This window comes from Stenella coeruleoalba (assembly GCF_951394435.1).
Source record: "Stenella coeruleoalba genome assembly, chromosome: 15".
Classification (NCBI taxonomy): domain Eukaryota; kingdom Metazoa; phylum Chordata; class Mammalia; order Artiodactyla; family Delphinidae; genus Stenella; species Stenella coeruleoalba.
The window spans coordinates 53,132,734-53,159,277 of NC_137161.1; the positions used below are offsets into that span (position 1 = coordinate 53,132,734).

A 26,544-nucleotide genomic window follows, 5' to 3' on the forward strand; every position below is an offset into this window, starting at 1 on the left:
AGAACTGGAATTACTGGATCATGTGGTGATGTTGTGTTTAATTTTTTGAGGCCTCACCATAATGTTTTTCATAGCAGCTGTTATCTTTTTACATTCCCACCACCAGTGCACAGGGTTCCAATTTCTCCACATCCTCACCAACACTTTTTTCTGTTTTTTTGGTAGTAGCCATCCTAATGGGTATGAGGTGGTGTCTTGTAGTTTTGATTTGCGCTTTGCTAATGATTAGTGATGTTGAGCATCTTTTCATGTACTTACTGGATATTTGTATATCTTCTTTGGAGAAATGTGTATTCAAGTCCTTTGCCCATTTTCTAATTGGTTTGCTTGTTTTTTTGTTGTTCAGTTTTAGGAGTTCACTATATATTCTGGATATTAATCCCTTATCAGATACATAAGTTACCAAATATTTCTCTGTTCTGTGGGTTGCATTTTTACTCTGTGGATAGTGTCTTTAAACCTAGATGAAATGGACAAGTTCCTAGAAACACAAAACTTACCAAGACTAAATCACAAAGAAATAGCAAATCTGAATAGACCTATAACTATGTTTATTGTTTATTCTCTATTTTGCTTATTTCTGCTTTAATCGTTATTATATCCTTCATTCTGCTAGCTTTAGGTTTAGTTCTTCTTTTTCCACTTCCTTAAGTTGTAAGTTAGGTTGTTGATTTGAGACCTTTCTCGTTTCTTTTTTTTTCTTTTTAAAATTAATTAATTTTTGGCTGCATTGGGTCTTCGTTGCTGCACATGGGCTTTTTCTCTAATTGTGGCGAGCAGGGCCTACTCTTCATTGCAGTGCGTGGGCTTCTCATTGCGGTGGCTTCTATTGTTGTGGAGCACAGGCTCTAGGTGTGCGGACTTCAGTAGTTGTGGCATGTGGGCTCAGTAGTTGTGGCACACAGGCTTAGTTGCTCCGTGGCATATGGGATCTTCCTGGACCAGGGCTTGAACCTGTGTCCCCTGCATTGGCAGGCGAATTCTTAACCACTGTGCCACCAGGGAAGTTCCTAAATTTCCCCTTGTCACCACTTTTCACTTTGTCCCATAGGTTTTAGTATGTTGTGTTCTCATTTTCATTTGTCTTTTAAGTATTTTCTAATTTTCCTTGTGATTTCTTTGATCCATTGATTATTTAAAAGTGTGTTCTTAAAAGTTGTTTTTGTCTAGTGTATCTGCCACTTGTTTTTTTCTCACAATTTTGTTAGTTTTCCAGTTTTCCTTTTGTTATTGATTTCTAACTTCATCCCATTGTGTACAGAGAAGATACTTTTTATGATAGCTGTCTTTTATTTATTTTTTTAGCATCTTTATTGGAGTATAATTGCTTTACAATGTTGTGTTAGTGTCTGCTGCATAACAAAGGGAATCAGCTATATGTATACACATATCCCCATGTCCTCTCCCTCTTGTGTCTCCCTCCCACCCTCCCTGTCCCACCCCTCTAGGTGGTCACAAAGCACCAAGCTGATTTCCCTGTGGATAGCTATCTTTTAAAATCTACTGAGAGTTCATTTGTGGCCTCACATATGGTTTATGCTGGGAAATGTCCCATGTGCACTTGAGAATGTGTGTGCTGTTGTTGTTGGGTAGAATGTTCTGTATCTGTTGTTGGGTAGAATGTTCTGTATCTGTATCTGTCCAGCTTTTATTGTAGAACTGTTTATTTCTCCCTTCAGTTCCGTCAGTTTTTGCTTCATATATTGTATTTTAATGGTCTGTCAGGTGCATGAATGTTTATAATTGTTATATCTTCTTGCTGTATTGAACTTTTTATTAATATATAATATTTTTCTTTATCTTTTGTAACCTTTCTTGATTTAAAGTCTACTTTGTCTGATATTAAGATAACCACCTCTGCTCTCTTGGTTATTACTTGCATGGAGTATCTTTTTCCATCCTTTTACTTTTAATCTGTTCTTGTCTTTGGATCTCAGGTCTTTGGCTCTTTTTTTTTTTTTTTTTTTTTTTGGGCTGCGTTGGGTCTTTGTTGCTGCACATAGGCTTTCTCTAGTTGTGGTGAGCAGGGGCTACTCTTGGTTGCAGTGTGCAGGTTTCTCACTGCAGTGGCTTCTCTTGTGAGGTGCGTGGGCTTCAGTAGTTGCAGCATGTGGGCTTAGTGGTTGCGGCTTGCAGGCTTATTAGTTGCGGCACAAGGGCCCTAGATTGTGTGCGCTTCAGTAGTTGTGGCGTGTGGGCTCTAGGGCGCGCAGGCTCAGTAGTTGTGGCTCGCAGGCTCTAGAGTGCAGGCTCAGTAGTTGTGGCACACAGGCTTAGTCACTCCATGGCATGTGGAATCTTCCCGGACTAGGGATCGAACCCATGTTCCCTGCATTGGCAGGTGGATTTTTAACCACTGCGCCACCAGGGAAGTCCCAGGTCTTTGGCTCTTGTAGATAGCATATAGTTAGATCATGCGTTTTATCTTTTCTGCCAGTCCCTGTCTTTTGATTGGAGTGTTGAATCATTTACATTTAAAGTAATCACTGGTAAGAAGGGACTTACTTCTGTAAGTTGATCAACATAACAAAAAACTCTGCCCCCTTAACAGCTCTGCTGCTGTCACAAAAGTACATTTTTATACATTGTGTGCCCCAAAATATAAACTAGTAGTTTTTTAAATGCCTCCTAAGTTTTGTAGAAGACAAGATGTGGAGTTACAAACCAAAGTTACAGTAATAATAGCTTTTAAACTAATTTTTTTTAAAAAATATTTTATTTATTGGCTGCATCGGGTCTTAGTTGCAGCACACTGGATCCTCGTGGCACGCGGGCTGTTTGTTGCAGCACGAGGGCATTTCTCTAGTTGTGGCGTGTGGGCTTCTCTCTAGTTGTGGCACGCAGGCTCCAGAGCACGTGGGCTTTGTAGTTTGTGGCACGTGGGCTGTCTAGTTGAGGCGCACGGGCTCAGTAGTTGCAGCATGCTGGCTTAGTTGCCCTGTGGCATGTGGGATCTTAGTTCCCCCACTAGGGATCGAACCTGTGTCCCCTCCATTGGAAGGTAGATTCTTAACCACTGTACCACCAGGGAAGTCCCTTAAATGAATTTTTTTTCTTGAAATGTATTATTCTCTTAAATGATGTAGAAAACAAAAAGTGTGGTTACAAACTATTGTTGTTATAACACTAGCTTTTCTAATGGTCATGTATTCACCTTTTTGAGATCTTTATTTGTGCATGTCGCTTTGAGGTGCTGTCTGGTGTCCTTTCATTTCACCTTTAGGACCTTTGAGCATTTCTTACAGGGTAAGTTTTTTTTTTTTTTATAAATTTATTTATTTTATTTATTTTTACTTTTGGCTGTGTTGGTCTTTGTTGCTGCACGCAGGCTTTCTCTAGTTGTGGTGAGTGGGGGCTACTCTTCCTTGCGGTGTGCGGGCTCTTGATTGTGGTCGCTTCTCTTGTTGCGGAGCACGGGCTCTAGGCACGCGGGCTTCAATAGATGTGGCACGCGGGCTCAGTAGTTGTGGCTTGCGGGCTCTAGAGCACAGGCTCAGTAGTTGTGGCGCATGGGCATAGTTGCTCCATGGCATGTGGGATCTTCCCGGACCAAGGCTTAAACCCCTGTCCCCTGCATTGGCAGGCAGATTCTTAACCACTGTGCCACCAGGGAAGCCCTACAGGGTAAGTTTTTGATCGTGAACTCCTTCAGCTTTTATCTATCTGGGAATGTCTTAATTTGTCCCCCACTTTTTTTTTAATTGAAGTATAGTTGATTTTATCTCCCCCACTCTTGAAGGTCAGTTTTGTCAGATATAGGATTCTTGGTTGACAGTATTTTTCTTTTAGTACTTTGAATATATCAGCCCACTGTCTTCTGGTCTTCAGAGTTTCTGATGAGAAATCTGCTGATAATCTTGTTGAGGATCCCTGTGTGTGATGATTCAATAATATCTGGGTGCTTTCAATATTCTCTCTTTGCCTCTGGCTTTTGAAAGTTTGATTATCATGTGTTTTGGTGTGGGTCTTTTTGAGTTCATCTTACTTGGAGTTTTTTAAGCTTCTTGGATGTTTATATTCATGTATTTACACTTACATTGTTTGTTTTCACATTTGGAAAGTTTTCAGCCATTATTTCTTCACTATTCTCTGTGCCCCTTTCTCTGTCTTCCTTCTGGGATGTCCATGCTGTGCTGGTGTGTGCTTGTCTGCTTGATGCTGTCCCACAGTTCCCTTGACTCTGTTCACTTCTCTTCAGTCTTTTATTTCTGTTTCTCAAACTCAATAATCTTCATTGTCCTGTTTCACGTTCACTGTTTCTTTTTTCTGCCTGCTCAAAACTGCCTTTGAATCCCTCTACTGAATTTTTTTTGTTAATTAATTAATTTATTTATTTTTGGCTGCGTTGGGTCTTCGTTGCTGTGTGTGGGCTTTCTCTAGTTGTGGTGAGCGGGGGCTACTCTTTTGTTGCGGTGTGCAGGCTTCTCACTGCAGTGGTTCCTTTTGTTGCGGAGCACAGGCTCTAGGCGTGTGGGCTCAGTAGTTGTGGCTCACGGGCTCTGGAGTGCAGGCTCAGTAGTTGTGGTGCATGGGCTTAGTTGCTCTGTGGCATGTGGGATCTTCCCGGACCAGGGCTCGAACCTGTGTCCCTTGCATTGGTAGGCGGATTCTTAACCACTGTGCCACCAGGGAAGCCCTGAATTTTTTTTTTAATATTTATTTGTTTTATTTATTTTATTTTTGGCTGCATTGGGTCTTAGTTGCAGCACGTGGGATGTTCTTTGAGGTACACAAGATCTTTGATGCACCATGGGCTTCTCTCTAGTTGTGGCGAGCAGGCTCAGTAGTTGCAGCACACAGGCTCTCTATTTGTGGCGCACAGGCTCCAGAGCACGTGGGCTCTGTAGTTGTGGCATGCGGGCTCTCTAGTTGCGGCTTGCATGCTCATTAGTTGTGGCACGTGGCCTTAGTTGCCCCGTGGCATGTGGGATCTTAGTTCCCCAATCAGGGATCAGACCTGCATCCCCTGCATTGGAAGGTAGATTCTTTACCACTGGACCACCAGGGAAGTACCCTCTACTGAATTTTTCACTTCAGTTACTATACTTTTCAGCTCCAGAATTTCTTTTTGGTTTCTTTTCAGGTTTCCTGTCTCTTTATGGATATTTCCATTTTGTTCACATGTTATTTTCTTGACTTTCTCCACATCTTTCTTTAGTTCTTTGAGCATCTTTAATACAGTTGTTTTTGTCTAGTGTATCTGCCATTTGGTCTTTTTTTAAAAAATTAATTTTATTTATTTATTTTTGGCTGCATTGGGTCTTCGTTGCTGTGCAAGGGCTTTCTATAGTTGTGGCGAGTGGGGCTACTCTTCATTGTGGTGTGTGGGCTTCTCGTTGCTGGGGCTTCTCTCATTGCAGAGCATGGGCTCTAAGTGCGTGGGCTTCAGTAGTTGCAGCACGCAGGCTCTGTAGTGTGGCTCACGGGCTCTAGAGCGCAGGCTCAGCAGCTGTAGCACACGGGCTTAGTTGCTCCGTGCTGCCATTTGGTCTTTTTCAGGGACAATTTCTGTTGATTTGTTTTTTCTCCTTTGAACAGGCCATATTTCCTGTTTGTTTGTATGCCTTGTGAGTTTTTGTTGAACACCAGACATTTGAATCTAATATTGTGGTAACTCTGGAAATCAGATTCTCCCACTTACATAGGGATTGCTTTTTTTTATATACTGTTTTTGCTTATTGGTGGTGGTTGTTGTTGTAGGCTGTCGCTGTGTTGAGGATCAGCCTGATGTGTGAACTTAATGTGTTACTCTTAGGTCATTTCTGAGCTTTTTGCTGGTACACGCAGTCACTTTCTAATTTTTCCCATGTAGGTAGTTTTTTTTTTTTTTTTTTTTTTAATGTCTGACACCAGAAAGGGGAAAATCAGAAAAAGAAGGAGGTTAAAAGGTGGTGCCAGCCCTTTAAATCCCCTGGCAGTCACTTCAGCCTGAGGTGCAACAACAGCTGTGTGCACCTCCCACCTCTGTGATCAGAAGCAGTGATCAGCCATCAGAGCACAGATCCCTCATCTCTGGAGACCAGGGTCCTTTTTGCCCACGCTTGTTTCCACAAGCTGTGTGCAAGCTGCTCCAGGAATACCTGCACAGGCCGCTGGGTGGGGGATGGGCAGCTGCTACTATGTTGAGACCTGAAATTAACCACAGTTTACTCATCTAAGTCTTCCCCTGGAAGTTGTAAGCTTTGAACAGCCTCTAGAGTTACCGAATAGTTCCGTCAGATGGATTCTGCCAGTGTAATGTTGTCCAGGTGGGCAGACCATTCCTGGTGCTTCCTAATCAGCCGTGTTCCCAGGACCCTCCCCTTGGAGCTAGTGAGTGTTCTTGGTTGGGCAGGCCTTTTCTTGTCTCAGTGTCCCTTTAAATAGAATTGCTCTTGTCACTTACAGATTGGACTCCTGAAGGTACATAGGGGAGGGCATAAAGAAATTTTTGTTGTTTCTCTGGGAAAAGATAATGCCATGGGTCACTTCACATTTTTACTTTTGGAGAGAGATGAGAATAGGCAGTAAGGAAAGTGCTCGTGACTTTAGGGAAAAATCACTGTGAGAGGTTTGGGGGCAGACCCATAGCTTGTTTTGGTGAATTCTAGCTCCTTGGCTTTCAGGTGGCCAGTGCAGCTACTAAGGCCCTCTCACCAGCCCACTGACATTTAATGAGTGACAGCCACTGAGTACCAGGGAGGTGACGAGGCTCTGGAAGCAGAGTCTGCTTTCAGGGGGCTTGTGCAGACTTCCCAGTGTTCTCTGTTTGTTCCAGGACTCTGTTTAAGGAGAGCAGACGAGGCCACGGGCACCTGACATCAATCCTGTGAGTGTCTCAGTGTTTTCACTTGTCAGGACTACTGGCATTTTTATCTCCTTCGTGGATCTCCTCTGAACCTTTCCTGTGTTCATTCCTTTGAACAGGGCCAAGAAGAAAGTAATGGCCTCTTCCAAAATGAAGATGAAGGTGAGTCAGCCTGCCCAGGTCACATGTCATCTTTTCTCATCTCTCTGCAGCCATGCTCCTGGCAGCTCATTGAACTTTGCTGGTCTTGTAGATAGCTCTTTGGGATTAGGTTGTACCAAGAGGCAGCCTGGCCCACAGGAGTGGCCTGGGGTCGACAGGGCAGAGACCCGAGTCGGGCCACTAGTGCCCTTCAGCCCCAGTTCTAGGAAACAGCACCCACCTGGTCAGTTCCTGGGGTCGTTGCAGGGTCATGTGAGGTCCTCCTGACAGCCCTCTGAGGAGTGATGAGCTCTTGCAAATGTGAAAGCGTCACATTGTGAATTGTCCTAACCTCTTATGGAAGAGCACCATCCTAGTGAAGAGCAGGTGAGCCTGGATCTGCACCAGGCAGGGCGGGAGGCTTTGTCCAGTTGACTAGCAGACGCGGAGGGGAGTGTGACGATTGGAAACTAGAGACTGTGAGATGACTCTGATGTGGCAGAGATCTCAATGTAGTAAAAATTGCCATTTCACCAAAATTCTTGCCAGTTCCTGAGGCTTTGTAGTGCACTTCACCATACCTGAACAGTCCGAGGGAACAAGCATGCAGATCAGTTATTCCTAAGAGTCTGTTGAGCTCCTCCAACATCCTTAAGACACACTGCACCAAGTGCTTGGGAGGCGGGAGTGACAGGACAGACGCCGTTCCTGAGCCCACGGAGGAGACAGGTGCCAGGGAAACCAAGGAGGGAAAGAAAACTAAGGCAGTTCCCCTGCCCCATGTCATTCTCTGATTGTGGCTAGGAGCATTGAGGTAGTGTGAGGGCCAATAGGGAGAACATCTCTTTGCTCGAGTCTTGTAGTTTTTCAGAAACAGAGCGAAGAGTTTCCCTGTGGAGGTGTGTGTGCATGCTTGGGTCAGCCCAGCCCCAGCCCCAGGCGTGGGCAGAGGGTGGCGGGGTTGCGGCATTTCCAAGTTCACGCATGCCTGGCACCTGCTCCTTTCTTCCCTGGCTTTGTGATCACACAGGAAAGCCCGCTGCTTTGTCTTGTATTCTCATGCGTATGTCCTGTCAGCAGGGCCAGTGTTGGCATCTTTGGACATTTGTAAACATCGGCCTTTCTGCTTTCCTTTAGGAATCATCGACTAAGCCTGATAAAAAGGTTTCCGTCCCATCAGGCCAGATTGGCAGCCCCCTTGCTTTGCCTTCAGAACACCTGGGAGGAGGCCTGAGCATTGGGGCTGCAAACAGGGAGCTCTCATCCCAGGCATCTGGCAGCCTTGCTAATCCTGCTCCTATCAACGTGGAGGACTCGTTGGATGGAGACTTGATCCGTAATTCGGCCTCCTCATTGGAGGCTGTGTCCAAGGAACTGGCTGCACTGAATAGCAGAGCCAGCGGGAGCTCTGAGTTCACACTGCCTGCACCCTCAAAAGTGCCTGCAGAGAAAGTCACAGGTGTTTTATGTACAGAAGAAAAAAGGAACTTTCCGAAGCCCAACCCTTCTTCTGCCCCACCACCCTCTAGCTCTCTGCAGTCACCCCTCAATTTTCTGGCTGAACAGGCTCTGGCACTGGGGCAGTCCTCTCAGGAGAAAAAACCGGAGAGTTCTGGCTACAAAGAACTGTCCTGTCAGGCTACCCTCAGCAAGGGCCTGCCAGAAGTGCAGCAGTCCAAAGCAAAGCACCATAGTTTGCCACGGACGTCTCACGCACCCCAGGCAGGGGCTCCTGTGTCCAGCCCCCAGGTCAAAGTCTTTCATGCAGGCACTCAACAGCAGAAGAGCTTCACCCCCCCAGCTCCGTTTGTCAGTAAGCTTCAGGGCCCAAAGCCTGCCTCCCCTCAGTGTCACCGTTCCCTCCTCCAGCTCGTCAAGACAGCTACCAAAAGCCAGAGCTTCCATCCTTCCACGCCAGTGTCTTCAGGAGGCACACCAGCCTCCAGCAGCAGCTCTCATAAGACCCCAGCCTCGTCCTCCACTGCCCTGAGCCATCCAGCAAAACAGCACTCAGCCAGCTCTTCAGGGCCATCTTACAAGAACAGTCCCTTTGCCGGCTCTATCTCCAAGCACGGGGTTTCTTCTGGCAGCTCTTCCTCTGGAGGAGCACCAGTCCAGAGCTCTGCTTCTGGGAACTTGCTCCCTGCTGTGCAGCCTCCTTCCACAGGACAGTCCGCCAGCCGACCCATCCCAGGCTCTGCAGTGAAAAAACCACCTATTTCCCAGAAGTTGACCCTGGTGGCCCCTCCAGGTGGTCCAAATGGAGATTCTAGTGGGGGGACCCAGGGAGTGGCCAAGTTACTCACCTCCTCCCTGAAGCCCAGTGCGGTGAGCAGCGTGACATCGTCTACCTCCTTGCCAGTGAGTACCTTGAAGCAGCCCTCCCCTCGTGGGCCTTGTGGGCAGGGCTGCTGGCCTTGCTGTGGTCAGAGAGTGAGATCTGACACTGAAGGTCAGGTAGGAACAGAGCCCGGAAATTGGAAGGAGGACTGGGCTTTCTGTTTCCAGGTTTCTACTTTTCTGGTGGCAGGACTCCCAGGCAGAGCCTGAAACTTCTCCTTGGGAGGACGAATGGAGGGAAAGGACTTTGTCAGCACCATGTTTGCAGGGAGGCTATGGATCTGGATGGCATAGAATGAGCTAGAAAACTTTCTTTTCATAGCCTCCTGCCTGTCCATCTCTCCAAACAAGTAAATGAAATGCATACTGTCTCTCAGATCATTAGTTATGTGGAGATATTCATGCCCTAGGAAGATCAGTACCTTCTAAGAATGATCCTTTGATTGGGTTTGGAAAGACTCTGTAGGTCAGACAAAGGCGATTTGACAGAGTCCAGTGGTTTATGAGGTTTGCCTGTAGGTGATTACAAGAAGTTTGGATGCAGGTCGGGAAAATGAGAGCGAGCTTATTTTTTTCTCCATTTTTCCAATATATAAGACAACCATGTGGTTGCAAAGGACAGAACTATAGAAAGGTGTGTTGAGCAAAGTTTCGCTGACCTGTGCCCTCCTCCTACACACCCCCTGTAACTGTTCCTTAGTTTCCAGGTTTTTCCTGTTTCTTTCTAAAAACAAAGATTAATACTTACAAATGTGTGTGTGTGTATGTTTTATGGATATAAGTATACACGTACACATATTCCTATATACTTATATTTGTGGGTATCCTTCCTTTTCTTTCTTGCACAAGGAAGGCATATTTAACACCTGCATTTTAAAATGAACTCTGTTCTGGGAACCCTTCCATGCCAGTTCACAGAGACTGTCTTCCTCCTCCCTTTGGGGCCGCAGTGGAGGGTGTTCCTTCACAAGGGGTGGCTTACGTGCATGTGTCCCCCCAGGTATGCTAACAGGTTTGGTTTGTGAGTGAGCTCTGTATGGGGCTGGAGTGCTGATCCCTTTGTGTGCTTCCTCCCCAGAAAGGAACGAGTGGGGCTGTGCTGCTGACCAGCTCCTCACCCTTAAATCTACTGTCTTCATCCTACAAGGCAGGCAGCCCAAAGCTGCCTGGGGCCTTGAACTCGAACCCCTTGGGAATTATCTCCCAGCTCCCCCTCCACGTAATCTCCTTTAGCGCTGACTCCTCCGCTAAAGCAGGGGTCTCCAAGGATGCCATCGTCACAGGCCCTGCCCCTGGGACGTTCCACCACGGCCTCGGCCACAGTAAGTGTCTCCTTCCTCCCCACACTGGAGGTAAAGAAGGTGCCCCAGTGCCTCTGTGTGACCCACAGGTTCTGTTGTTATGTGCTGGGTTCCTGTGTTTGTCTGGTGTGTAATCGTGGGCAGCCTTCCCGGGGACCCTGCTGAGCCACCCCCTTGGGGTTTCCATCCAGAACCAGTGCAGTAGGTCGCCTGGGGCTCTGGAGCACCAAGGCTGCTTTCCACTCCTGTCTTCAATGTGTGTGCTTTGTTCTTCTCTCCCTTCCTGTTTCCTCTCAGGTCTCCTGGCTGGCTTGCACTCCAGCCCGCCCCGCGGAGCACCTCTCCCACACGCTGCCGTGTCTACCCACATCCCACAGAGTCTGCCAGGTAATTTCCAGGTGATCAGAGGGCCACACGCACTGTGGGCCATTCCCCTCCCCCATCAGAGGCCTTGTCTGCTGCCAAGGACGTAAGTGTCTGCCTCTCGTTGTCATGTTGTGTGGGTTTGTCCTCTGAGGCTCGGCTCTGTGGGTACTCAGACTGAGGGACACAGGCTCTGTCTACCGCTGTGACATCTCCCGGGTCAGCCTTGCCCTCTGTGATCACAGAGGAAGTCATGATGGCCACAGGCATCATGGCTGAGGAGTTCCCCACCCATAGCTCAGCATTTTCTCTTTAATTAACAAAAACTAGAGGGGTAATGGTGCTGATTTCCCAAGGGCTAGTTGGGGCACTACCGGCCTTTAGGTTCACACTGCTACCCCTTCTAGGGGGTACCAGCTAACAGAAGACTCTAAATTTAGTTTAAGTAAAAGGGAAAGTCCAAGTAGCAGCAGCAGGTGACAGTGGCAAGGCTTCGGGAGGGACCCTTTTCCCTGATGTCAGCATGTGTCCAGGAGAGGAGCAGCTTTCTCTTCAGTCCAGGTGTCAATGCAGAGATTTGGGATCACGACGTGACTGAGGCAGCATTCCCTGGGTCTCCTCTCCATAGAGCAGTGCCTTTCAGAAAGGGACTGGCCTACGGCCCTAGGTTCATAGCTGTGAGAAGACGGCCCTGAGCCAGCACCTGCACAGTGAGTGGTCTGCCTTGCCCTGTCCTGGGACCTTGGCCCTTAGGCACACGTAATGCAGTACTGCTGGGAACCCTCACGGGATCTCTGTTTTGGCCTGCTGCTCTTCTTACTGCTCTAGACCTGTTCCAGAAACGACCTGGGGGCTACATTGCTCAAGGGAGAGCCATTCTTGAGGAAGCCGAGCCTGGGTAGCCCTGGTGGACGGGTCCTGGGTAGATGTAAGGCGGGGAGCTGCCCAGCTGGATGTGCCTGGGACCTGCCGTGCTGAGAGCTTTGGTCCCGTGTCCGCCTCCAGATGTGCCGTGGGTCCCTGGCCCTGTGTCCTGAGGCTGACACGTTCATAGTGACTGCCAGAGGCCAGCTGGGTGCAAGAATGGACTGTAAATCCCCAAGATGGAAATGTTGCTTTCTCAGAGAAAGAAACGGGGGTGCTAAGCCTGTATCAGCAGTTACTCCGTTTTCCTCTGGAGAAGCAGTCAGATGCAGGGACTCATTCCGCAAGCTGGTGGTCACAGAGCCGTCCAGGCGAGAGCTTGTGGCTGCTGAAAGATTGCACTTTCTCTGCTTTCCGGAACACTCTTTCAAACAGAAAATAATTGAAGAGCCATTGAAAACGTGACCATTGATCTGTGGTATTTTCAGCAAAAAAGGGAAAAGCGTTTTCTTGTACCATTTCCTACCTGTTTTTCCGCTGGGTGTTGAAATGCTATCTGAAAAGCATCTATGCTAAAACAGGCTATTTGAATATCTCTCTTTTAGACATTCTTTGCGTTGTAGGATTACACTGAGTGATTGTCAGTGAAAAGCTGTCTGCTTGTTCCAGCTGTGACTTGTATCTGCTTTGCTTTCTTTCCCACGTGGACTCAGAATGCTAGTGCCTTTGAGCTTGTCCTTTTAGGACCTGAGTGTCTTTGATGGTGTGGATGCTCACTGTGCTTTTCAGTCCTCACTATGGAGTCCGGCTCTGCCTGGGGATGACAGCTGTGGCTGAGAACTGGAGTGGCCCGTGTTGCACAGCAGAGCCGCGGTTCTGTGAACACGGTGCTCAGCCAGCAGCTGCCCTCCCAGTGCGCAGCACTCTGCACCGCTGCAAGGAGCAGCACACTCAGATAACCTGCCAGCGTGTCCGGCTCCTTTGAGCCTTAGAACATTCAGTGTTCAGGGGCTTTTGCTATTTAAGAAGTGATCCCCTTGAGGTTTGGTTACTGCTGCCTTAAGGGAATCAGAGATCCTGAAAATCTTAGGCTCTGTTTTTGCTTACTCTTTTTCAGATGCTTCTCAGCTTCATGGGAAAGGGCCCAGTGTGCCACGGAAATTGTGACTTTCAAGGGAAAGGCTGGAAGCTGAACGAGTAGGTCTCGGAAGTCGGATAATAACTATGCTCTTTCTGCCATTGATTTTCTTCTGGAGAAGGCGTGAGTGCTAAGTGGAGCGTCTCTTGGCATGTGTGATGTGCCTTCAGTTAGGCGAGCAGCCCCGTGCTTCTCTGGAGGCCCTGACCAGCCTGGTGCTCCAGGCCTCTCGCTCTGTTGCAGACAATCGTCGGAGGGGCAGCGCTAGGCTGGGGAGTGCGCCGGGTCGTGTTCAGAGCTCTGGTGGCGGGGCAGAGCAGGTGGCGCGGCGCACCTGTGCTTCACATCTGCCCGACCCCCTCACATTTGGTCAGAGTACCTCATGGCACCCTACTGGTCGGGGCTCCTTCTGGCCACAGTGGGCTCCCTGGATGGTCACGGTGTCCGTCCATCCTCAGGCTGTGTGCTCAACAGGACAAACCCAGGTAACATCACAGCTGGGAGATGTACCTTGTTCTTTGAAAAATACACCCAATGTGTGCTCATCGTGGGGGCCCGTCTCTCCACTGAACATGACAATGAAGCTCTTTTAGAGAAAAGACCTTTGTAGATTCAACAATTGTGGTAGGATTTTTAAAGACACTTATTTTTGGCTCAGTTTTCATCCTTACCATTAAATGCATTGGATAGAATGGGACTATTCTTCGCAAGTCATGTTGTTCCTAGGAAAACATAATTCCAGTGCCTTTATGGTGGAGCAGAATTAGACACACATCCATTCAGCCCTCTGAGTGGATCTCAGATGAAGACCTTTTTTAAAGATATGTCTGTATTTAAGACATAGTTTGAGTTTTTTATGGTTGCACATCATAATCTGTGCCGTCCTGACTTGAAGGTCATCTGGGCCCACAAATCCCAGGTCCCAGTTCAGCCAGGGCCCCCACTTTGTTTTTCCAGAGTTCATACAGGTGGACTGCAGAGCCCCAGAGCCCTTCTTCATCTCTTCGAGGGCCAAGGATATGAGGGGTTCTAAGTCGCAGGTAGACATTCCAGTTTATTTAAAAACTATTCTCAGGCAGAGCTGCAGGAACAGGCCTCTGTGAAGCATCTGCCATGTAGAAGCAGGCCTGGAGGTCCTGGCTTTCCAGGCAGCAGGGCTATGCATTGACTTCAGGGTGATATGCTGACGAGCTTGGAGAGCACGCCAGAGACAGATTGGGACAGTTACCCGGAGCTCAAGTCATCCCACTGTTCCCACTCACCCAGTGGCTGCTTCACAAAGATTTTTACGGCACTTGCCTGTCCTGTGAAGTCTGAACTGACTGCTCTAGCTAAGTGATTTCTGATACGTTGAGAGTAAACAGCCTCCTCAGAATGTACGCCTGTGTGGAGACACGGGCAGCTCTCTTGGTTCCTGACTCCCAGGTTACAATGCTTGGTAACTCACGATTCACACAGAGTTTGCTTGGTTTCCAGGGGGAGCAAGACCTCTGCCAGCTAGTCGGCCAGGCCTGTGCTCTTTTTTACATAAAAACCAACATGTGTTTCACATTGGGCTAAGTGGATTCCTTATCCCTTTATTATATCTATTTTTTGCAACTTGGGTTTCCAGTTTACAGAGTAGTCTTAGGTAGTAGCAAAAGAGCCAAAGAAGAGATTTGTATTGCTGAGCTCAGAGCCGCGCAGAGGCCGTCCGTGAACGCTGAGCAGCAGGAGAACACCCTGGTTCCCTTCCCTGCAGTGCTCCCTCCTCCCCGAGCACCACTGAGTGTGCGGCTGGAGCAGGATACCCTCATTCTTAGGAATCTAGTGATGCCTCTTGCCTCAGGGAAACGTTTCTTTGATGGGGAGTTTATGAGGTTTCTTTTCCTTGTTGATGCTTTATTTGTGGTAACGAAAGAGTGAATGACTTAAAGAGCCACGGCAAGGCAGGTCTGTTGGCGGAGCGGGCTCGTGGGCCACGGCGCTGCAGGGCTTTTCTTGCCGGCGTTTCTTGGGTGTGAAAGGGCTGTGGCTTTCATGCAGCGACTATGTTGGTGTTGGGGGTGGTGTGGAAATTGTTAATCTTGTATAAAACCACCCAATAAATTGTTTCAAGGTTTCCAAAACATCATTTCTCATTTATTTCCTTTTACCATATTTGCAAGTAATTCTTTCTCCCATAGGAGCTGGTATGTAGGGAACATTCATTTTGGCTAAAAGCCAAGAGGGTGTTGGGGACTAAGCCTCACATGCAAAAGAGGAAGAAACACACCATGATATTAGAATCAAGCCACCAGGTGTTTATTTTTGCACTATAAATAGAGTTCCCTATTACTTCCCATTTTCTTACATAATACGTGAGATACAGAGGACCCGAAATTTGTTTGGTAGAAAATCAACTGTGGAGTTTACTAATGGCAGTGAGATAATAAGCAGGACTAGGCACCGAATCTAAGGCTAACAGCAACACAGTCCACTAGGAAAGTACTTTAATTTCAAAATGTGAAACATTCCCCGATGGTGCGTTTTCTTGGGACAGTATGGCTTGACAGTTAAACTTCATTCGAGCACCAGGGTCAGATGCTGTTCTGGTTTCTTTGCGCCTTTTCTGGCATAGAGCCCAGATCCGTCTCCCCAGAAGGCCTCTGATGAAGAGTCGGCTGAGCCAGAATCCCGAGGGGTGTGAATGCAGGTTGCAGGCCTGGGGAGCTGTTGCTTTGCTGAAGCAGGGAGGCCTTTCTGCCCTAGAGTTTCCCGTGCTGGGGTGTGGAGGTCAGTGCTGCATGGAGTGGGCTTGTCCACCCCAGTTGTTGGTCGTCGTGTGCTTTCGCAGTTTTCAGTTGCTTCCAGGTATCACACCTGGAAGGAGTCTGTTTATGGGACTGTGTGGGAAAAGGAGAAAGACGAAGGGCACTGCGGGTTTGAATCATCGGGAGATGAAGCAGGTCACTCACCTGGTTGGATGACGGTTCAGCAGGTGCCTGTCCCGCTTGTGGTTGAGCTGTGCTCTGAGCAGCTGGGGGGACACACGGGGTTCTGCACGGATTAGGAGCTGCACGGGGCCAGGGAGAAAAGATACCAAGGAGAGTACTGGGCAGGAGAGAGCCAGCATCTGCTTCCAGGAAGGTGAAGGTGGGGCCGTGCCTACTTCTCCCCGGACACTAGGACGGCCAGCTCCTGGATGGACATATCCTTGTTGATGTAGCGGTCGTACTGGGCAGGGGTCAGTCTTCCGTTCTGTAGGGCCTCTTCAATGGAGAACTTCTTGCCAGACTTCCTGTCATGGATCACAGAGGACTCCCCGTTGGGACCCTTGACGGAGATTTCCTCCCAGTCGCACTCCTGGCTCCTGAGTTTCACAAACATGTTCCAGTCGATGAGGCCAGCCCGGTGGGCTTCCTCTGGGGACAGCTCGCGGCCCGAGTCGGGGTCGATGACCACGATGGAGCGCCGCAGGTGGTTCTCCCTTTGTTCCCGCTTGATGGCCACAGAGCCCAGGCGTCGCTGCAGCTCGTCGATCTCCAGGTCTTTGTCTCTAGAGAGCTGCCTGAGGTCATCCAGCTCCTGCTCCAGGGACCGGAGGCGGCAGTCGAGCTGCGCCCCAGGGTCTGCCGCCACCGGCATGCTCCTTAGGCCCTGCGTCTCCGCCACCGCCATCTCGATTTCGGACTGGAGCCTGCGGGCCTCGAGCTGCAGGCTCTGCCGCTCCAGCTGCAGTTTGTGGTTCTCTTCCCTCAAGAAATCCAGCTCCTTGGATGACTTGGAGTTACAGAACTCCAGCTCCGACAGCTTGGCCTCCAGCTGGCTCACCTCCGCGTCCAGCTCCCTCTTGCTCTGGCTCTCCGCCTCCAGGCTGCTCTTTAGCCTCTGAATCTCCTGCTCGGTGTCACCTCTCTCCACCTGGATGCTCTTGGAGAGGACCACCTTCTCCTTGACCTCCATCTTCTCTAGGTGCTCCAGCTTTTTCTTCAGGGTCTTGAGCTCATGCTCCAGGACCTGCCGCCGGTGCCGCTCTTCCTCCAGCTGCAGCGCGAGCAGGGTGTGCTCCCGGGCCTGCTGGGGGTCCTGCTGCAGCACCACCTTCTGCTTGAGGGTCACCTTTTCCCGGGCCTCCCCCTCCTCCAGCTGGGCCAGCCGCTGCTTCAGGTGCTGTACCTCCAGCTCGGCCTCCCTGCGTGTCTGCCGCTCGCGCTCCAGCTCCTCCAGCTGGCACTCCAGCTCCGCTCGCCTGCGCTGTAGCTGCTGCAGCTCCCCGCGGAGGCCATCGATCTGCTGCAGCTCCGCGTTGATGCTCTCGGTGAAGGCGTTCACCTCGGCCTGCAGGCCCGGCTCCTCCTCGTACCTGACGACCTCCTGCTGGACCATCTTCTCCTTCACCTGGGAAAGCTCCTCCTCCTTCTGTTTGATTTTTTCCTCCTGGGACGCCCTCTCTATTTCCAGATCCACTTGCTTCTTCTGCTCCTGTGACAGCTGGGCCCTCAGAGACTCCACTTCCTCTTTGGTCTGGGGGTCTTCCTGGAACTGCAGGAGCTCCTGGACCACCTCCTTGGTCTGCACCTGGGGTTTGGCCTCTTTCAGGGACTGGATCTCCTGCTTCAGCTGGTAGATCTCCAGGTCACACCTTTCGATGAGTCTGGTCTTGTCGATGATCTCCTCCCTGAGCCTCTGAAGCTCTTTCTCCATCTCGGGGTCAGTCTTGTACTTGATGATCTCCTTCGTCACTTCCTTGACCTCCACCTGGGGGCCCCGCCTCCGGAGCACCTCCAGCTCGCTCTGGTAGCTCTTCAGCTGCTCCTCGGCCCCCCGGTACTTGCACTCCTGCTCGACCAGCTCCAGGCGGAGGTTGGCCACCTCACTCTCTGCCTTGGGGTCTGGCCGGACGATCTCCCGCACTTTTTCCTGCACGACCACTTTGGCATTTTCCTCCTCCAAGGCCCAGATCTTTCGGAGCAGCCCCGTTTTCTCCCTCTTGTTGGCACGAGCCTTGGCGGCCTCGTCCTCATACTGGCGTTTGAGGTCACCCACCTCCCTCTCGGTTGCCACATCCTTTTCCACCTTGAGCACCTCCTTGATGATGATCTTGCTCTCAGCCATGGCCCGCTCCTTCTCCAGCCTCTTCAGCTTGTCCTGGAGGAAGCTCAGCTCCTCCTCCTGCTTCTCCCTGAGCTGATGCTCCCGTTGCTGGTCCTCCTGCAGCTTCCGGAACTCTGCCTCCAGCTGGGGGTCATTCTGCAGTTTCACCACATCCTTCTCGGTGACCTTCTCCCGCACCTGGTTCTTCTCCTGGGCCAGGGCTGCAATGCGCTGCTGCAGGAGGAGCACCTCTGCCTCCCGGGTGCCCTTCTGCCGCCGCAGCTCCTCCAGCTCCTCCCGCAGCCTCAGGACCTCGTTGGCCTGGGTTTGGTCCGGCTCGATGCGCAGAACCTCCTTGACCATGTACTCCTGCCCGCCATCCCTGGCCTCCTGCTCCAGGGCGCACAGCCGCAGCTGCAGCGCCTCCAGCTCCTTCTGCAGCAGCTGGTTCTTGCACTGCTCCTCCACCAGGGTCTGCTGCGTCTGCCGGAAGCTCTCCTCCAGCGTGGGGTCTGGCACCTTCTTGAGCACCTTCCTCACCACTGCTTCCTGTGGGCTCTGGTTCTGCAGGGTCCGGATCTCCTCCTGGGCGCTCCTGACCTCATTCTCCAGCTGCTGCCTCCGCTCCGCCTCCTCGTCCAGCTCCCTCTGAATCTTCCACGTCTCCTCTACTTCGGAGCCCGGCTTGCCCCTGGGCAGGGCCTCATGGCTCATGCCTGCCTCAGCCTGCTGGGAAGGAGAAGATAGCGCAGGGTTAATGCCGGACTTTGCATGGCCCGACCCCACCTGGCCACCCACCAGAGGTCAGACTGCTTGTCCTGTGGTCCCTAGGGGACCCCCTCAGTGCCGGGTTCACTAGAGTCCTAGGCCTCCTTTTGAAAATGGTAAAACAACTAGTTTAAATGCATCTGGGAAAATATTTTAAAACCACAGAAGAGTCTGAAGCAGAGGCTGTCTGTCACCGCTGGTCCTGTTCGTACAGGATACTGTCACCTTTGAGACACGTATATTTTTGCATGTGACACGTATTTATTTTTTCCACACTAACGGTGTTGCCTGTTCTGTTCCCTGCTTGTTGCACTTATGAGAGAATCTGCAGCGGCACAGAGAGTGCTACCTCGTCGTGTGACAGCTTCGTCATTTTCCATTGTGTGGACAGACCCTGGCTCAGTCGCACACCCATTGCTGGTGAATACTGAGTTGCTTCCACTTTCTTAACTATTACAATGTTGTCGTTAACGTTTTGGGCTTTTAAAAATAAGTTACCTTTTTCTGGGTACTCAGCAAATGTTTGAGGGATGGGACATGTAGGTTGGACTCACGTCCACAGGGGCACAGGCGTGGGCTGGCGTCTGCACTGGTGCCACCCAACCCTGTTCGCAGGGGGACATGCCCACTGGTTCACAGACTGTTTCTCTGAGGCACAATGAGTCTTATTTCGCAGCTCTCGGGAGAGTTTTGAGTAGAATGCCTTACTGAGATCCATTACCTGTCTCAGGAGATTCAGAGCAAACTCCAGATTCTGCAGCCTCTGTCTGTTGATGGCATTAACTTCCGTGAACTTGGCAGCAAGAGCCGTTTCCTACAGGAGAGCAGATAGGAGTCAACAGGCTAAGCGAAGGTAAGCTGGATGGTGTTTGCAAAGTCTGGCATTTGGGGAGAGAGGGAACCTTCTTGCCCCTTCCTACCTGGAGTTCTACTACAGTCTCATCTATAGGAGAGAAAACTGGATTTTGAGTCAGAAGCCTAAACCCCCAGCAAGTGACCTTGAGCAGGTCTGTCTCTGAGCCTTAACGTGTTCGTGTATGGAAGGAGCTGATAACATCGGCCCTCTGTGTGTGTGTACTTACTTAGGGGGAGCAGGGGGAGTCCGTGGCTCTGGCTCAGATAAACCCAGCAGGCTGTCTTTCTAGGCATATCCATGTCACCACCCCAGAATAAGTTATCTCCTCTTACTGAACCTGTTGGCACCCAGGAGGGCTCTTGGGCCAGTTTCCCTATTGTGTGTGCGTCTCTGAGGCCTGCATGCCGTGCTCTCTGGAGCGAGGGAACCCCGAGAAGGCCTGGCCTGCAGAGCTCACCTCTTCCCTCACTTTGGTGGCAGGGGACTGGAGCCTGGCCCTCTTGCTCATGTGGCTGCTTCTTCCATTCTCCAAGTCAAGGAGGGACCTGAGTTTCTCTGCTTCCAACTCGTAGTCCTGCGTGAGACAGACGTGGCAGAGGGCAGACAAGAGCAGGTGAGACCAAAATGTTCTTGTGCCCCTTCCAGCTGACTGCAAAGGTCTTCTGCTCAGCCACACCCTGTTCTGCCTGCCAGGAGATTTTGATAACCATAGATCCATCAGTGGTACGTACCTACGTCCCTGAATAACATGTGCGACGAGAAAAAGTAGGCCCACAATCCCCCTCCGTCCCCAGAGCATGCTCCTTCCAGGCCTTCCCTGGCCTAGAGACTACGGCATTCTGCTTTCTTCATTGAACTCTGTACCATTAGAGTTATGGCTTTTCTCATGTTGCCTCCTCCTAATTCTCCTGTGGATCAGTTTGATGACTTTAACATCCATTGTGTGGTCAGGTGATAATTTACTAGCTGTTCCTCTGCTGTTGGACATTTAGGTTATTTCTAGTTTGTCTGTTTTGCTATTGTAAATAATTCTGTTGTACAATGATTTTGTTAATCCCACATTATTATTATTTCCTTTAGGATAAATTCCCCCAGTTCCTGCTTTACAGTAGAAAATCCTTTTCTGGTATTCGATGCCCAGTACCATCTTGTTTCCCAAAGGCCTGTGCCGGTTTGCGTGGCCGCCAGCAGTGCCTGAGGACACACCGCCAGACCAGCTGGTGGGAAGAGGCCCTGCTGCTTTACACTCTGGGCAGGGTGTCACGTCTCACCTTGACAGCTTGCTGGTACTGCTGGGAGTGGGTGTAGACTTTCTGTACTTCCTCTTCCCTTCTTGCTATCTCATCTAGCAGGTTCTGTAAAACAACAGAGACTTTGAAAACCAAAAATTAAAAAAAAAAATCCAAAACCTAGATAGAGTAGCTGGATTCCTTGGAGTCTGGAATTCTTCCATAGCACAAAGTATAAGGAATGGCTTCCCTGTTTACATTTGTTTGTTACAAAAGGCAATTCTAAGGCCCTGTGAAGAAGGGCCAAGAAGATAATCATCTTTGGCAGGAAAGTTGTGTTTACTGAGTGCATCGAAATGTCAGGCACTGTTCTAGTATCTTTCTTAGATTATCTCACTGAATCTCCCAACATCCTGTGAGGTAGGCACCGTCCTCACCTCCTGTTTATGAACGGGGAAACCCAGGCACAGTGCTGCGCAGTGACTGGCCCGTGGGCACATGGCTAATGGGGATGGGAGCAGGATTTGAGACCAGGCTGTTGGGCTTCCTGTTCCTCGTCCTTCACCCCAAGGCCCTGCTGCCTTCTGGGGAGCCAGCACTCTGGGCTTTGGAAATGGGTTTTTCCCCGAGGGCTCCCCCGTGTCCCTGTAGCTATTTGCTTATTTAGCTGGCTTGCACGGAGTGTCCACTCTGGGCCAGGCCCTGTGCTGGGCACTGAGGACGGAGAGGTGAGGGAGACCCCGTCCTTGTTGTCAGAGACTCGGGTGCTGGGAGCCCGCCTGGCCAGGACCGCTGCCAGGCCCCCGTCCATGAAGGGGCTTGCTAACCTCAGACCCGCCTTGTGACCATCTTCCTGTGAACGCGGAAGTGGCCTTCTCACCTTCTGGTTGTTCAGTTTGGTCTCCATCTGGCCGAGGCCGTCTGTCTCCTGGGGCTCGTAGCTGGGGATGTGGGACAGGAACTGCAGCAGGCGGTCGCGGCCACTATAGAAGGCGTCGTGAGCAGCCCGGGTGCTCTGCAGGCTCTGGACCCTGTGGGGCAAAGCCCGTCAGGCCTTTGAGCTCTCAGGTCTCACTGAGAGCTGCCTGCCGTCCCTTTTTAAAGAGGTCATCAAAAGTAATTTAACTGGAAATAACCTAAACGTTCACCAGGAAGGGAGTAGTTAGATAAATTATGGAATATTGTGTTGGAATACTGTGAGGCCTCTGTAAAGCGCAGGAAGGCCCGCCTGTGTGGACTCACAGGGATGCCCACTGTGAATTCTAGGACCTAAATAACTCATGGATCCAAGGGGAAATCACAAGGGAGGTGAGGAAATCTTTTGAACTCACTGAAAATAAAAACATCAAAATTTGTGGGACACAACAAAAGCAGTGCTTAGTGGGAAGTATGTAGTTTTAAATGCTTAGATAAGAAAAAAAAGAAAGCTTTCAAATCAACAATCTAAGCTTCTACCTTAAGAAAGAAAAAGAAGAGCAAATTGGACTTAATGTAAGCAGCAGTAGGAAATAATAATGAGCAGATGTCAGTGAAACAGGAAACAGGAAAACAGGAGAAAGATCACTGCAACCAAAGCTGGTTCATTGAAACCATCAATAACGTGATAAACCTCAAACATAATGATTAGGGGGACAAGAAGAATAAACAGATACAACAGAAGAAAATACAACATCAAGAATGAGAGAGAGGACATTCCCTCAGATCCTGCAGATAGTCAAGGATAAGAGAATATTATGAACAATTTTATGCCAATAAACTCAACAACTTGATGAGATGGACAATGTGTCCTTGAAAGACACAAACTTCTGAAGTTGCTCAAGCATTAGATGACCCAAATGGTCCAATATCTATTAAAGAGGTTGAATTTGTAGTTAAAAAACCCTCTTACACACAAAAAAACAAACTGCAGGCCCAGATGGCTTCAGTGGTGAATTCTTCCAAGCATTTAAGGAATTAATACCCAGTCTACACAAACTCTTCCAGAAAACAGAAGAGGGGGGAACACTTACTGACTCATCAGGCTGGGAAAATATACGACAGGGAAAATAGCAAGACACACTGTATGTGGTGTGTTGTCATTCGTACATTAATTACCTACCCCAGCTCATACAGAATGTTTTTGGAAGGACACACAAGAAACTGGTAGCAGTGCTGATCTTGGGGGAAGGGTTTGGTCATTATAATCCCTTTGTGTATTTTATCTTGTATATATACTGTTTTCAGAAAGAGGAAATTATTTAGAAATCAAACAGCCTTCACTGCTGTCTGCAGAAATCCCACTTTGGTGCCTTAAGGCAGACTAAGCCAAGGGCCCCCGCGGTCCCCTCACCTGAGCTCCACCTGCTGGCAGAGGTTGTCAAAGCGCTGGCGCAGCTTGTGCACCTCAGCCTCCTGGCGCTCCAGGTCCGGGCAGTGCTCCTGGAAGCGGCTGGCCAGCGAGCCAGAGCACTGCTTGGCGGCCTGCAGATTCTGCTCCACCTCGCTGAGGAGGGCCTGCCGGGCCTGCAGCTCGGAGGCCATGGCCTGCCGGGGCAGAGGCAGATGGCAGGTGCTGTGGCCAGAGCTCTAGGGCCCGGGATGGTGCTACCCAGAGCTCTTGCGGCTGCCTGCTTTTAGCGGGTGGCAGGCCTGGACCTGGGCGGGGACCGGTGGTTTGCCTCTTGAGTTTCTCCTCAAACCCGTGGTCATTTCTGCAGTTTCCATTTTGTTACAATGACCAATACTCTGGGAAAACTAGCTTCTAAAACCCTGCGGCACACGGCACGTGCCTGTGACCCCGTGCCTGGGACTGGAGTGGCCTTCGTGAAGGCTCTGGTCTCTGAGCCTGTTTCCTGGGCTCTGAGGTGAGGCCCTCACCACAAGGGCAAGGGTTTTGTGAGGTGGTTTGTGAATAAGGGGCCTCCCACGGGCTCACAGACCCCAATGCTTAGAGCGGGCCCAGCGGCAATGGTGAAGAGGGCAGATGCTGGGCTGGGGCAGAGGCTCCTGTGCTCAGCTGATGCGCCGTGCAGGCATGTGGGTCCAGGTGACCAGATCTGCTTGTCCAGAGACACTGGGAATCTGGGGGGATTATGTGGACATTCGATTTTAAGATACCAGCACCTGATTTCCACAGGCCACAGAAACCCCGTGTGCAGCTGGGACTCCAAACCTGGAGAGAGTTGCTGCCCTGGGCCTCGGGCCCCTCGACTGTCCACAGGTGGGGTGGCAGGGGCGCCTGGAGCCCATGCCCAACTCAGAGAAAGGCTCCTGAAGCCCAGGGTCCCCAGACTCACCGCCAGCTCCTGCCTCTTGCTGTCCAGGGCATGGCCACTCTTGGGCACTGTGTCCTCCTGGGCCAGCTGGTTTTCGTATGAGGCCAGCACCTCCCGGCCCTGCTGCAGGCTCTTCTCCAGGCGGTTGGCGATGTCAACCCTGAGGACATGAGTCAGGAGTTGGGGGGCGGTGCTGGACCTTGACCCCGCCCGGCCTCCCCACTGCCCACCTGCACCCACTTCTCCTGGGCCGCGTCCAGCAGCTGCACCAGGCGCTCGTATCTGCGCTGGGTGTCCTCCACCCGCGTCCTCAGCAGGGCCGCACTGCCACTGTCCGGGAGGGCCTGCATGAATGCCTCGCCCTCGGCCGTGCTGCTCGCCTTCTCGGGCTCGATGCGCAGCAGCTCGTTGGTGATGTTCTGTGGGGACCAGAGCCCCTCACGTTGACCACAGCCGGCAGCCACCCCCACACAGGGATGTCCTCCCCGGGGGGCCTGACTGGGGATCTGGGACGCTGGCCTAGGAGTCCGTGTTTGTAATGAGCATCCCTGGGAATTCTGACACAGTGGATGGTGACTCACGAGTGATGAATATTAATAGGTTCCTGTTCCCACTACTTCACACGGCTTTACTCATCTTTGGGGACAACTCCAATGAGGTGGGTACGACTCCAAGCAGCTTAGGAGGGGACATGGTGGGGCCTAGCCCCAACCCTACCCCTGTATCAGGCGTCCTCTGGCCTTGGCTCGGCCCCAACCAGACCAGCCCTGGTGTGAGCCCCGTCACGGGCCACGGCACTTCTCTGAGCCCCGTTCCTCTCCTGTAAACCGGGAACGGTGACGCCCATCGTGGAGGGCGCCGAGGACCCGGGAAACTGTGTGTGTGTGTAAAAGAGGTGAGGAGTAGATGGTGTTCATGCGGCTCATCTTACCCCATCCTGTCGAGGCCCCCTGAGTGGGGATCAGCCCATTTTACTGAAGACACTGAGGTTTGGGCTTGAATGGTGTCTGTGGTCAAGGCGAGTGAGCTGGCCCTGTTGCCCCAGAGCCCGTGTGCTGCCGGGCACCGCGGCCTCTCACTCAGCTCAGTGCTGATCTGCTCAGATTGCAGTCCTGCTGTTGTCAGCTCTGCCACGAGCCCTTTTTCCTAGGGGTGTGTCTTGGGGGCACCAGGCCTCAGGCACCTCCTCAATCTTTGGCCTAGAGCAGCCCCCCTCCCCACGACTCACGACTTCCTGTTACACGTGGCAAGTGGTCCCTTTTGAGCGCCAAGACACCCCATGGGGATAAGACCTTGAGCAGGGGCCCCGGGGAGCCAGTGGGCCAGCCTCTGCCCCCAACCTGGGGTACCTTGAGGTCCTTGGCCCGCTCAGCACTGTCCTGCACGGCCCGGCCCTGCTCCAGCGGCGGCCGCAGGATCCCTGTGATGGCCTTCTCCTGCCGGTCCAGGTCGCTGGCCACCTTGTCCAAGCCGGCCAGCAGCTGCCGGCCCTGCAGGTCAGAGACATCTGCCGGAGGGAAATCAGAGTCGGGTGGCAGTGGGGATCGTGAGGCCCAGGGAGGGGGCGTAGGAGGGCCAGCCTCCCCACCTCCACTGTCCCATCTGCAGCACAGACCCTGGGCCCAGCCCTGCCTCCCTGTCCCCCCAGAGCCTCAGGCAGCGTCTGGTACCCACCTCCAGAGTTCTCTGCCTTCAGCACCTCATGCCGCTGCTGGAGCGCCCTTCTGCTCCCAGCTGCCTTCTGCCGCAGGCTCTGGTACTGGCTGCCCAGGCTGTGACAGCAAAAATGGGCTGGGGACCTGGGGCAGCCCACTGCCCCTACTGCCCACTGACACAGGACCCTGGACTCTGGCTGGACAGACAGCCTCGAGGAGTCGGAAAGCTCATCAAAATGCTTTGAAAAGTTAACACGACACACGTAGAAAGGATTTGCTGAAACGCTGGTCTTTCTTTGCTCTTGGGTTCAACGGACCCCTTCTTTCCCTCCTTCCTTTCTTTGTCTCTCTTATCTTGGGCTTCCCTGGTGGCACAGTGGTTAAGAATCTGCCTGCCAATGCAGGGGACACGGGTTCGATCCTTTGCCTGGGAAGATCCCACATGCTGCGGAGCAACTAAGCCCGTGCGCCACAACTACTGAGCCTGCACTCTAGAGCCCACGAGCCACAACTATTGAGCCCATGTGCCACAACTCCTGAAGCCCGCGGGTCTAAAGCCCGTGCTCTGCAACAAGAGAAGCCACGACGACAAGAAGCCCACGCACCACAACAAAGAGTAGCCCCCACTCGCCGCAACTAGAGAAAGCCTGCGCACAGCAACAAAGACCTAATACAGCCAAAAATAAAAGCAAATAAATAAATTTATAAAATAATCTTGTTTGCTCATTTGTTTTCCCCACCAAGATGTTACCCCTGAGGAAGCAGTACACAGTAGGTGCTCAATACATATTTG

The 26,544-nt window shown here is 51.0% G+C and overlaps 2 protein-coding genes across 4 annotated transcripts in view; one reads left to right on the forward strand and one right to left on the reverse strand.

Moving 5' to 3' along the window:
* UBN1 (ubinuclein 1) overlaps positions 1–15,200 on the forward strand; it is a gene marked incomplete at its 3' end in the record, with an annotated part of 37,192 nt that extends 21,992 nt beyond the window's left edge. The window contains exons 13-18 of one of the 2 annotated variants that reach the window (XM_079899121.1): positions 6,758–6,808; positions 6,907–6,949; positions 8,066–9,289; positions 10,347–10,590; positions 10,867–10,956; positions 12,914–15,200. In XM_079899121.1, coding sequence (XP_079755247.1) covers positions 6,758–6,808; positions 6,907–6,949; positions 8,066–9,289; positions 10,347–10,590; positions 10,867–10,956; positions 12,914–12,963 — 1,702 coding nt within the window. Of the gene's footprint in view, positions 1–6,757; positions 6,809–6,906; positions 6,950–8,065; positions 9,290–10,346; positions 10,591–10,866; positions 11,043–12,913 lie in introns of those variants that run through there. The other variant, XM_079899120.1, reaches the window with a different exon arrangement.
* Positions 15,194–26,544, reverse strand: part of PPL (periplakin) — a gene marked incomplete at its 5' end in the record, with an annotated part of 43,275 nt that continues 31,924 nt past the window's right edge. Inside the window, 10 exons of one of the 2 annotated variants that reach the window (XM_079899119.1) lie at positions 15,194–18,718; positions 19,479–19,571; positions 20,071–20,187; positions 20,885–20,968; positions 21,723–21,873; positions 23,172–23,365; positions 24,118–24,256; positions 24,337–24,515; positions 25,446–25,603; positions 25,771–25,868. In XM_079899119.1, coding sequence (XP_079755245.1) covers positions 16,061–18,718; positions 19,479–19,571; positions 20,071–20,187; positions 20,885–20,968; positions 21,723–21,873; positions 23,172–23,365; positions 24,118–24,256; positions 24,337–24,515; positions 25,446–25,603; positions 25,771–25,868 — 3,871 coding nt within the window. In that variant the 3' untranslated portion in view covers positions 15,194–16,060. The remainder of the gene's footprint in view (positions 18,719–19,478; positions 19,572–20,070; positions 20,188–20,884; positions 20,969–21,722; positions 21,874–23,171; positions 23,366–24,117; positions 24,257–24,336; positions 24,516–25,445; positions 25,604–25,770; positions 25,869–26,544) is intronic. The other variant, XM_079899118.1, reaches the window with a different exon arrangement.